General features: G+C 29.1%; 1 protein-coding gene across 1 annotated transcript; it reads right to left on the reverse strand.

Annotated features, from left to right (window-relative positions):
* Positions 1–459: 459 nt before the first annotated feature.
* Positions 460–2,267, reverse strand: LOC122605788 (LOB domain-containing protein 1-like). The gene is made up of 2 exons (XM_043778743.1): positions 1,860–2,267; positions 460–1,027 (listed from the first exon to the last, which is right to left on the reverse strand). The coding sequence occupies exons 1-2, from the start codon at positions 2,220–2,222 to the stop codon at positions 689–691; spliced, it is 702 nt and encodes a 233-aa protein (XP_043634678.1). The 5' UTR covers positions 2,223–2,267; the 3' UTR covers positions 460–688.
* Between the last annotated feature and the right edge of the window lie 10,257 nt (positions 2,268–12,524).

The following is a 12,524-nucleotide window of genomic DNA, read 5'->3' on the forward strand; positions in this document are numbered from 1 at the left end:
AGAATACGATGGTTATAAATGTATATGTATAAGTTGCTTTCGGCCGGGCTTTGTTTTCATTTAATCTTTACCGATGTGTTTGTTGTTGAAGGATATGACATTTGGTATTAAGATGTGGTTAATTTCTCTTGTTATATAGTGATGTACTGTTGCTTCCATGAGAGTGATGTGACCACACCCTTGATAGGCTTTTGTTTCCTATTAAGAAGCTCCACATGTTAGAAAATTGTACGAAACCGCAACGTACTCCAAGTAGATTATCTAAACATGCATTAAAAAAAAAAGTCTAAGCTTCAAAAGAGTCAAAGGGGTAGTTAAGTCAATAACGAGTTTGACAAAATAAGCCAAGTGAAGAATTTAATAAATAAGACTATATGTAGATAAAATTAGGTCATCCATAACTTGATTTTAAATCAAGTATGGCATGTTATTAGTACAATGACATTTTTTACCCCCTCTCTATCCATTAATCTATATATTTATAGTAACTTTTTATTATTATTCTTTAATTATCTCTTTATAGGATCAGTAAATTGATGTATAATAAATCGAACTCACAACTACATTACACTTGAATTCCGTTAACAAATTTTCCATTTCCTCTCTTTTCCTTTAATTTCATGTATCAAACTTGATTAATGATCAACACTTGAAGACGACGGTCAACCTAGCTCGTGAATTAGCTGCTTCATGTCCAAAGGGGCTCAAATACGCTGCTTAAACTAACGTCGTCGGGGAAGAAGTTTAAGTTTTCATAACTAGCGGGTGTTTGTAATTGATGATGAGGCGTTGGAGGTGAGACAAATTGTTGATTGTTGTTCATCTCAATAGTACAAATCATAGATAGCAAGGTAGATTGTTGGAGCACCTCTGCTTTGGCCTTGGCCAATTCAGCTTGGAGCTCACTCACTTGCTTTTGGAGTTGACAAATTGCGCCCGCACAACCATAAACCGGATCTCTAAGCCTTGAATTCGCTTCATACACCATGCTGCTAACGGCATCCGCTCTTTGGGACTCTGGAAGTTCCTGTACAGCATTTTACATAAAAATGATGAGAAAATTAATTTTTCAACTCAAATAATTGATTGAAATGGTAGCTGGTGATGGCTAATTAGTTGTTTCTCTTTAATTAGGTGACCTTAGCTTGGATGTTACTACTAAATAATTACGTACGTACCCTGCTTTTAATTAACGAAAGCTACCTCTTAATTATTAGTATGGATATGAAAAAGTAGTACTAGCTAGCTAGTATAGTATTATACAGCAAACAAATGTCAACTTTTGAACCAGTCTCGTTCAAGGAATTAAATGGTCCTACTTATAGTTATTGGATACTCCTTTAGAAATTATTACACATTCGATCTTTAAATTGTTAATAAATAAAGATGAGCTTTTGAATATTCACATTTAATATGACGACTACCTTTTAATTAGCTACAATATGAAACAACGAACACAATAACTTTTTGTTCAAATTTAACGCTAATCAAAAATGTGTACGTAAACAAATTATACTGTTTGGATTTCTATAATTAAAGAAAGGTTATAATTAAGATACGTATTTCATTTAGCTTATAAAGTTTCAAGTCGATCTGAATCGTCTTAATATACTTCAAATGTTGGTATGTGATAAAAAGTATTCGTATGTGAAATAAACATAACAACACAATGGGAAAAAGGAGGAAATTAGTGGAGAAGATTCAAAGTCTTGATTTCACACTAAAAATACGTTAAATATGACTAAAATTCTGTTTAAAAATAAGACACCACCGAGGACGATGATGATGAAAACCAGTAAAAAAGAATGATCACATCCTACAAATTAATATGATCTATCTGGTTTTAATAATAAAAGTACCTGCAACATTTTAATGATGTTGCTAGCTCCAAACACACGATGGGCGATGGTGAACTTAAGCGGTTCGGTGGGAGGGAAGTAAGGTGCCAAGACACATTTCTCGACACACCTCCTCCTAAGAATCTTGCAAGCCGCGCAAGGGCTGAGAATTATCGGATGATGATGAGGTGGCGGCGGGGACGGAGGATGAGTCAAAACACTAGTTGGACTAAGTTGAGATGATGATAATAATGATGAGTTATTTGAAGTTGTGTTATTGTGTGAGATATTATTATTATTACTACTTGAATTCATTCCTGCAGTAGTAGTGGAAATGGCCATTGGTGAGGTGGCGCTGACACTTCTTTCACCGGAATATTCCATTTTTTATAGGCTAAGAGGGTATGTTATTGTTATTGAAGGCTAGCTATTGTGAGGCCCGGGAGATAATTTGATTTATGCCAAAGAGGTGGGAGAGTATATATATAGAGAGAAGTAAAGGGGATGATGTCATCCTTTGGTCATGGGTTTGACAAGAACATCGATCATCAACTATATATGTTTTGTTTAGTAGTAGAAGATTTTATCTGATGACTTAATTGTACCAGTGTCTGTGTGCAGCAGCTATGCACCCAACTTTATGTAACCTGTAACTTTTTTTTTCCGTAAACCGTGTGGGTACACTTTCTTTTTTACGTAAGATGAACATTTTATCATGTATATATATGCATGGTATTATTTCTATATTAATTTGATTTCATAGATGTGTCTTGTCAGTACATATAAGCTTAATTAAAGAAAGAATGATTTCAATCAATCAAAACAATTCATTTGTACAAGCCTTAATAATTGTTCTAGAAATGAATTATTATATGTATAGACTATAGGTATTACTTACTCGTAGTACTTATATTACTTATTATCTCCTGTAAAGCTGGAGTAAAACTTATCGAGGGCTAGTTTGAAAATACAGAGGACCGGTTAATTTACTTGAGGTCAAATGAATACAGTTACTTCTTTTTTTGGAATTCTTGGTGGATCAAAGAAATATCTATATACGATGTAGACTAATTGCAAAGATTTTTAGAAGACCTTTTTCTTAAATTATGGTGGAAAAAAATAAAAATAAGAGTACTTTTAGACTAAGTAAATGCCCGATACAAGTCCTCAACTAATCTTATGAACTTTAATTAGGAATACTTAACTTAATTTAGTAATACTTAACTTTATGAATACTTTAACATGTAATTACGTACTATAAGTAACTAATCAGTATCGAAACTATATTTACATATCTAAATGTAACAATATCGTGCATTATGCCTAAAACTATTTGTAATATATGTTAATTTGGTACTTATATATGTAAAGCCAATTAAGGAATTAAGGAGAAAACTCAAAATTGGATACAAACTACAAAAAATAAGTAATCCAACAAGTGGGAACGCTTGCAAAGTTTTACCGCTTTTAAGCCCAAACCTAATCTCCACCACAAATTATATAAAGACGATCGAAAAGAAGTAGTTTTAAAAATAACAAAAGTAGTGTCTTTTTTTTTTTTTTTTTTTTTTTATCAACGGTCTCCAGAAGAGAATTAACTCATTAAGTATACTTAGATGTTGCGTGTTCTTTCCCATATAAAAGGTCAAGTCTCTAGATCGGCTTAATTATTATTAAGGCATATATAAAAAGTAACAAAAAAGAAATTAATTGGTGAAATAAATTACACTTGTTTATATTGTTTATTGTTTTTAAGGCATAGTACCTAGTTAATTTACTTATAATTACTAGGTTCTATTAGTAGGCGCACGCAATGTGCTAGATATATATTTGCGGAATTGCGGTCTGCCTATACTAGCTTGGTCCATATCTTTATATTTATATTTATATTTATTCCCTTATAAAAAAAAATAGCCTTTTTTTATTATAGGTAATTATATCTTTGAATTACCAAAATTACCCTAACTTTTTATGTTTTGTCCTTAATAAATTATAATTTACAATCTAAAATTTTATGTTACGCCTCTGACCATCACCGACACCACTAGACCGTCTTTCCCACCACCGTCGCCGCATTGCGCGGGTACCATACTCGTTTTAGCTTACTCGATCCTAATAAGATTAGCAAATTCTAGCTATTTATATATATTTTGATTTCATATATCGGGCAAAAGTCGCAAGCTAGCTAAAGTTATATATGTATGTATAGTATTTGAATCATCATATCATTAAATCCATATCATTACATTTAAAGCAAAAAGAAATAATTGAAGGATATGATAACACCGGTTAAACATAGACGCCCGCCCTGGTCAAAGGGGAATTGTGCTTCATTATTCGATTATGATATGAAGTTTCAAGATATGAAATGTTGACCGTACATCCATCAAGTACTACTACTAGCTAGCTACATCGATCTAACTGCTTGATGAGAAAGGCGTGTACGTTCTCGGACATACATCATGACCTTGTCTATATATGCGACTTAAATTAGTTCTAGAACCAGTAGCTAGGCCGGATTGACGTTTCTATAGACGTACGTACTATCTATCTGTATATATAGAGAGAGATTGAATGGCAGTAAGAAATTAATTTTGATAAAACCAATGATCGACTAAATCGTCATTTCACTATGCAGTACTGTCGAAGATTTAACATTATTAGAGAAGGTAGTAGCTCACTAAGCGAGGTTTTCATCTCTTCGCGAATCAAGGGCCTTTATAGCATGTCTCCCTTCAAGTCACTATGTTGTTTTCTTGTTCCGTGGTTACGGATGAGCGTCGTGGTCAAAGACACTTAAAAATGGACTTCTTGGCGCCGTATGCTCTAGTTTTTCTGTGTTTTACCTTTGCTGTACCTGTACGTATCCAAAAGCAATTTTTTCTTAATTACTCTTCAACTTGAGCCAGTAGTATATATATGTAGTAACCCAAAGTTACCTACACTAATTGTGATTGTTTCAAAACACAATTATATATGTCAAAGTGTCAAATTTACGGATTATTATCAAAGTTTAACTATATGCAAGGTAAAAAGTCTTATTAACTCAATAGAAAAATAACAAAAAAAAATCCTGAAAAGTGTTAAGAACGTAATTAAAATTAAAGATAGATGTTTCATTAAAAAAAGATTGAGCTTACATGCATGCTTAGCTAGCAGAAACATTGAATGGTGGATTTTACTTGAAAGTTTGATATTCATAGGAACGCTCTTTTTTCAAGTAGATGTCCAAAGTTCGAGATTAATGAATACTGTAATTGATAGAATGATATATCTTTTGTCATGTTAATAAACATATATATATCAGTTATTCTTCATTATATATTATATTACAATTAATGGTTAAAAAATGTAAATTTTTGATTGAAAATAAAAAATTGTAGATTAAAATAATAATAAATTAAGTATTTAGTGAGGTAAAAAGTATAAATTATTGATGGAAAATAAAAAGGTGTAAATTAATGAGATTTTTTCTACAAACATTAATATAAATATAGTATATTAATATATTTAAATAATGATTATTAAAATTTTTAATTTATAAATAAATTAATAATAATGATTTTTTTTAATTTAATAAAATCGAGAGATATGATTGATTAATAAATATTAGACCAATTGTCTTTTAGTAAAGATAAAGATGACGAGATTCAGAGTATTTTTAATTTAAAGTATATTATTGTTTGGATATCCTAATTAATGGACGAAAACAAAAATTACATGAAATTAATTTTTTTTTCAACTTCCCTATTCAAGCCCGAGTTATTATTGACCCAAAGAAATCCAAATATCCGATGGATTGAATATCCGATGGATTGAATATCCTTCTATTCCTCACAACCTCCAAAATCATAACAATGACCTTAACTTATATGAAACAAGGATAGTGTAAAAAATTTGTGTTATGAGCCACTTGTAAATATGGTTTTGTGAGACAATTATAAGTTGGAAACCGAAAGAGGATTATATGAGAAATGTTGCGGAAAAAAAAAGAAAAATGATAATGACAGCCCTAAGGGCTGTCACTAATAACATATTACATGCTTAAAAACTTGTACATTATATACTAAAAACCGTCTCCTGATTTTTCTAACAGCAAGGTACAAATTTTAATGCACCCAATTAGTTTTTACTGACAACCCTAAGGGATGTCACTAACAAAACCCCAAAAAAAATAAAATTACTAAATTTTCAACAGATTCTGTTATCACATGTATATTTTTAATTTAATTAACAGAAATATTACGCCGCTAATTAACGGATTGAGTTCAGATACAAGTTAATTGCATGCTTTCAAACAGAATTTGTGGAATAATACATGTGTGCACATCTTATTGGATCATGAGCCGCACTTTGAATTTAAAAGGTAGCTATAGACTCCTTTGTTCCAAAATAAATTCTCGATCTGCCTATCACAATAATAATTAATACACGACACTTTTCATCTTAATTGCTCGTGGATTACCGACATTATTTATTATTCTGCTACTTAACTTCACCAACTTCAGACGCTTCATTCAATATCGATAAAAAGTGCGTATACGTGTTATGTTATCTGTTAATTCAACTTATCTACTTAGAATGAAGAAATTGACCAATATTTTTACTTTCAACGAGTGAACTGCATGCCTTACATAGATTGATATAGAATTCAGAGGCAGAGTTCGATCGAATCTTGCAAATTGTAACTTTAAACTATATTAATCTTAGTTGTTCGGATCGAAGAGCTTAATAGAGTTATTATTTTAATATCGTTAGTCAGCTCATAATAATAGGATCCCATTCATATAATCAATTATCTTCTGTCGATTTAGTATTATACTATTTAAAAAGATTTTGTTTTGAATTAAAATTCACCCTTAAAAAAAAGCCTTACTCTTAATTTTTTTTGGATAATACATAGTTATTTTTCAATTTTATAGAAAGTATAAACTAACGATGAAAAATAAGTAATTATAAATTAATTAAACTTATACTATATATAACAATATAATGAAATGATTAATTTTTTTGGACCCATATCTTTTAATTTAATAATAATAATAACAAATGTTAATTTGAAAAAATTGATAGATATGATTAATCGATAAGTAATTAAAACAACTGTATTTTAATACATATATATAAAAAAAATTTGTATCAGCCTCGGCTCGTCAATAATTTATCAATCTCAAATTTACATGAATGTTATATATTATATGTGTAAATAATACTCCACATATAAAAACCTTAACGAGTCAAGTTTTAAATGTATGAAAAATAAAAGTTTTATTTTTGATTCAAAAAAGTGTTGAATACTTTTTATTAAATATCAAAAATAAATAATCTAACATTTAAAAAATCAATAGAATTAAATACTTTATTATGTCATTTAGACTATGGGAGTGGAAGGTGTGGGGAATGCCCCTCTTCCACTCATATGAAGACATGTGAAACAATCATTGAAAGGACATTCTCCCCATTCCTTTGGAGTTGAGCATTAAGGAGGGAGATGATCCCTACACAACAATTTTTAGCTATATACAACACTGTATTTATTATACAGTACAATACTACAATACATATAGTGTTGTGTATGATTCCCATAAGGGAATGTCCCCATTTTCTTTATTGATTTTAAAAAATGTTATTAGTTTAGAGGTGGTCAAACAATAATAATAGGTAAAAGGGCAAAGGGACAAGACGTTCGATTTGTAACACGACACGCTTTAAATGGAGTGGAACGCCCCTGGAATCGATGGGTGGCATTCCGGATGAATTTGGGGCGTGAAACAACGTTAATAATTAAACCGATGCAAATCATTGACTGAACTAATTTGGTCTTCACAAATATTTTGTTTTGATTTTATTTCATATGCATGATTAGATATTTATGTACTTTGTATAATTATTATCTCTTGTAAAAGTGTCAACCCATATTATATAATTGAAAACGTGTTTAATGTATATACTTTGATATACATATTCTTGGATTGCACTTAATACATCACAGAGTACAATTTAAACTCTTGAGTGTTGATCCTTCTAATATGTGTAATAACCCATTAATAGAGAGATTGTGGATTATTATTAATAGAGAGATTGTGGATTATTAAATTTATAGTTTCATGATAGACACTTCTCTATTTCTCTCTATATATATATATATATATCTATCTACATTATAAAACAGTAGTTAATCGAGTCTTTTGAAGTACTCCTCAAAACTAAAGCTATGTTTAAACATTGCCACGTAGGATTTATCCTATGTGGCAGCTCCATATTTTTTTTTAACAATATTGTATAAATTTAATACAAAATGTTAAATAAAAATAATATAATAACAAATCAAATCTCATACTCCTATATTTTAAAAGAAAATCCCGTATATGAAAAATACAAAATATTCATAATATCAAATCAAATCTTATACTTCTATATTAATTATAAAAATAAAAAAGAATCACATACATGAAAAAAAGAATATTTATATCTAAATCTACTTTTACTCCAAAGTTTTCCAAACGAAAAAAAAAAATCTAATTTTGAAATAGTTTTGTGCTTGAAATTGCATGGACTTTCAACTATTTGAAATTATAGCTAGATTATATAAAACTTTTATAAAAAATATATAAACTATATCAAAATTTAGAAATCATATGAAAATATTATTATTATTATTAGATTATATATAACAAAACAATTTTGTTGTTCGTGTCTTTCCTTCTCTTGGCCGAACATATAAAATAAAGTAACCAAAATTGGTTTGTATTCTAGCACAAACAAAGTCTATTATATAATGATAATAATTGTTACTTCTATCTACATTATAAAACAGTAGTTAACCGAGACTTCTGAAGCACTCCTCAAAACTAAAGCTATGTTTAAACATTGCCACGTAGGATTTATCCTATATGGCAGCTCCATATTTTTTTTAATAATATTGTATAAATTTAGTACAAAATATTAAATAAAAACAATATAATAACTATCTAAATCTACTTTTACTCCAAAGTTTTCCAAACGAAAAAAAAAAAAATCTAATTTTGGAATAGTTTTGTGCTTGAAATTGCATGGACTTTCAACTATTTGAAATTATAGCTAGATTATATAAAACTTTTGTAAAAAATATATAAACTATATCAAAATTTAGAAATCATATGAAAATATTATTATTATTAGATTATATATAACAAAACAATTTTGTTGTTCGTGTCCTTCCTTTTGCTTGGCCGAACATATAAAATAAAGTAACCGAAATTGGTTTGTATTCTAGCACAAACAAAGTCTATTATATAATGATAATAATTGTTACTTGACTTTTATAAATGAGTTTCTTGGTTGACGGAGGAGATAAAATACTTTATAACTTGATTGTGTTTGAGATTATATTTTTTCCATCACTACATAAGGTATTTCCTTCATTTTTTCAGCACAACTAAAAGCAAAAACTATAATGAATTTCTCTTATTTATCTTATTGGTTTTTTACTTATACGTATTATATTTATGTGAATGTTATATGAATAAATTGTTGTCATGTTTAGTATTTTGTTTTGTACATATAATTACATTTGATGAATAGATAGGCATGCTACATATTTCCACTTTCATTGTTGCTATGTATTATTATTAATACAGTAATATATGTTATAATATTTTTTTAATAACCTATGTAGTAAAGTCCAGATTCAGCGCATGTTGTTTAATCTTTTTGTTGACCGGTTTTGTTGTTAACCATAATATGAAAATACAAGGGCCAACAAATGATATAATTGTATAGATTAACACAAAATACTTTTAATAATTATCAATATCCACATCTAGATTGTGGTTAAAAAAAAATATCCACATCTAGATTATTGTTCACGTAATCTTATATTATAGCTTTGTATTATATATTTTTTACTTAGTAGAAATCTTTGTAACAAAATAATAAAGTAGGCATGAATGCTTACGAACTAGAAAACTATTTATACACATAGTTTAAATGGTTTCGTTGACATTAATGATCGAGTTAATAATTACAAAGTTTGTTATCTTTTATAGGAAATCTTATTTTAAATTTGAATTTACATTTTATAATAATAAGTTAATGTTTTTTTAATATATAACTAACACTAACACATTACCTGCGTAATGCAGCGGTAGTCGTGACGGCGACGATGTGGTGGTGGGAGGGACTGTTAGTGGTAAATGAGGCGTCGAGTGGTGTAGATAACTGATTTAAAAGGTTAATGAAAATATTTTAAAAGATAAAAAATTGATAGTGTAATTAATTATTAATGTTAAGGTGATAGTGTAGGTGAAAATATTTTAAGAGGTGTTAAATGAAATATTCAACACTTTCAAAAATAAAATATTATTCTTTTTATAATGCTAGACTTATGTCCGTGTAACACGGGGGCGGTAAGGGTAGTGATGGCGGAGGTGACGGTGGTGAGGCGATAGTGGACACAATGATGGGGGAGACGATGGTTGTGAATGTAAAAGTAATTGATGTTAAAGGTGGTATTGTAGCTATTTTAAATGTTGGAGAATCGATACTGTAAATTATTTTATTAAGGGTATTATAGGTATATTAGATGGAGATGTTTAAATTAGTTAATAAAGAAGAAGGGTATTTTTGGTTTTTCAAAGGTAAAAAGTTTAAGGAAAAAAAGGCATTGTTTTTTTAAGATAGTATATAGAAGTAGTATAGATATATCGACTTTCCATCATCAACTATTTATAAATGATTAGTTCACACAACACATGTGTATATATATAATCATGTTGGGTCTATATAAATAATTATCTTTCCATTTATTCAAGTTCTATAATTGGCAAAGACATAATTTTAGGTCAATTAATGTATAAAATATGTCAGTAATATGAAATTGAGTTAGAATGAACGAATGAGATTCTAGATGTATGTTTTGGTGGGAGGTCAGTGAGCTTTAAATTATACTAATACTAAAAAATAATACTGAAATATAGAACTTTATACACATTATAGGGTTGCTACGACCACCTTTGGCCTCCGTATAACTCTGTCATCTTTTTTGTTGTATACTAGCACGGTACCCGCTCAATGCGGCGGTGTTTGCAGCGGCGACGGTGTAGTGGTGGGGGACGACTATTGGTGGTGGAGGCGGCGTCAAGTGGTGTATATAATTGATGTGAAAGTAATTTATATAAAGGGTTAGTAGGGATATATTAAAAGATAAAACACTAATAATGTAATTTAATCATTCAGAGTATTTTAGATATTTTCCCATGTAACTTTCAACATGGAGCTATTAATTTTATAAAATAGTTTAGATAATTTATGAGAAATCAATGAGAGATAAAATAGCTCGGAGCAACGTCCGGGTATAACCTAGTATATAATAATAATAAAAATATAGAGAGTATGGAGTTCTAACAAAATTTTGTATCTTTAAAAATGTTAAAGTTTCTAAAAGTTGGATAACAAACCTGTCCGTGGCATCTAGTGATTCTAGTGTTGAGGTTTTAAGTGTGAAAATTTACGTAGTTACGTTACTCACACATATATATATTTGTTTTCATATTTGCTTTTAACCCAATACAAATTAGATTTAGCTATTCTTAAAAATGTTTGGATAATTAAGCTATTTGTTGTAGTAAACATTTTCTTTAGCTTTTGGAATATATAATACTAGACAAATGTCCTCACTATACAACGATTATGGCGGCGGCGGGTGGCGGAAGTGATGGAGGCGACATTTGGGTGGGGGGGCCGTTGTGGTGGTGATGTAAGGAGTTTTTTAGAACAACATAAATTTTATTAGAATAACAAATAGTTAAAACGAAAATTATAAAAAGTTACAATTACAAGAAATAAAGTAACTGAATAAAGACAACAAACATACATACTCAAGAGATACCACGAAAAAACACACTCTAAAATCTTCTTAATAAGTAACTGATGTTAAAAAAAGTATTAGAGTTATTTAATGATTGAATAAATTTATTATATAAATTATTTCAATAAGGATATTATAAGTATAAGGTCGAAAGATTTAAATGAATCAAGTGAGAGAAGTAATTTAGTTAAACCGAGTTGTATTTTTTTTTTTATACAAAGAAGTATTTGCTCTTTTATTGAGAAATATAGATAAAAGAAAAACATTATAATATATGTAAAATTAAGTGTTTGTGATGTAAAAACTTATAAAGTTATAATGATGTAAAATTAAGAAGTACTATATTCGAATCCCTTTCACATCAATTAAAAAATTTATATTGATTTGGTACAAAGTTATTATTGGATAAATGCGTAGCAAATTAATTATAGACTTGTAACCGAAAAATATGTAACTACAAGGTAGCTGAATTTTGAGAGGAATAGTCATTGTCGGAGTACGGAGCCAGAGTATTTTATGTAAGGGGACAAATTTAAAAGTAGTTTATTATATTTATCGGATCCATTTTTTGGGGAATTTTAAAATAAAATATAAAAAAATAGGCCATGACCCGTAAGTAGAAAAAATGGACTCTTGGATTTAGTCAGATTATCAACAATCAGTGTTGAGAAGGCCGAGTTTAGCACAGGTGAGTGCCAATTATGGAAATATATATCTTTTACATGAACATTGGTCTTTACAATTTTGGAATAATGATATACAAATTAGCCTGTACATATATTTTCTACAAGACTATTGAAAGATCCCGACTCGACTTTTAGTAAAAATTTGACCAATTG

This window comes from Erigeron canadensis, chromosome 6 (genome assembly GCF_010389155.1).
Source record: "Erigeron canadensis isolate Cc75 chromosome 6, C_canadensis_v1, whole genome shotgun sequence".
Lineage (NCBI taxonomy): Eukaryota > Viridiplantae > Streptophyta > Magnoliopsida > Asterales > Asteraceae > Erigeron > Erigeron canadensis.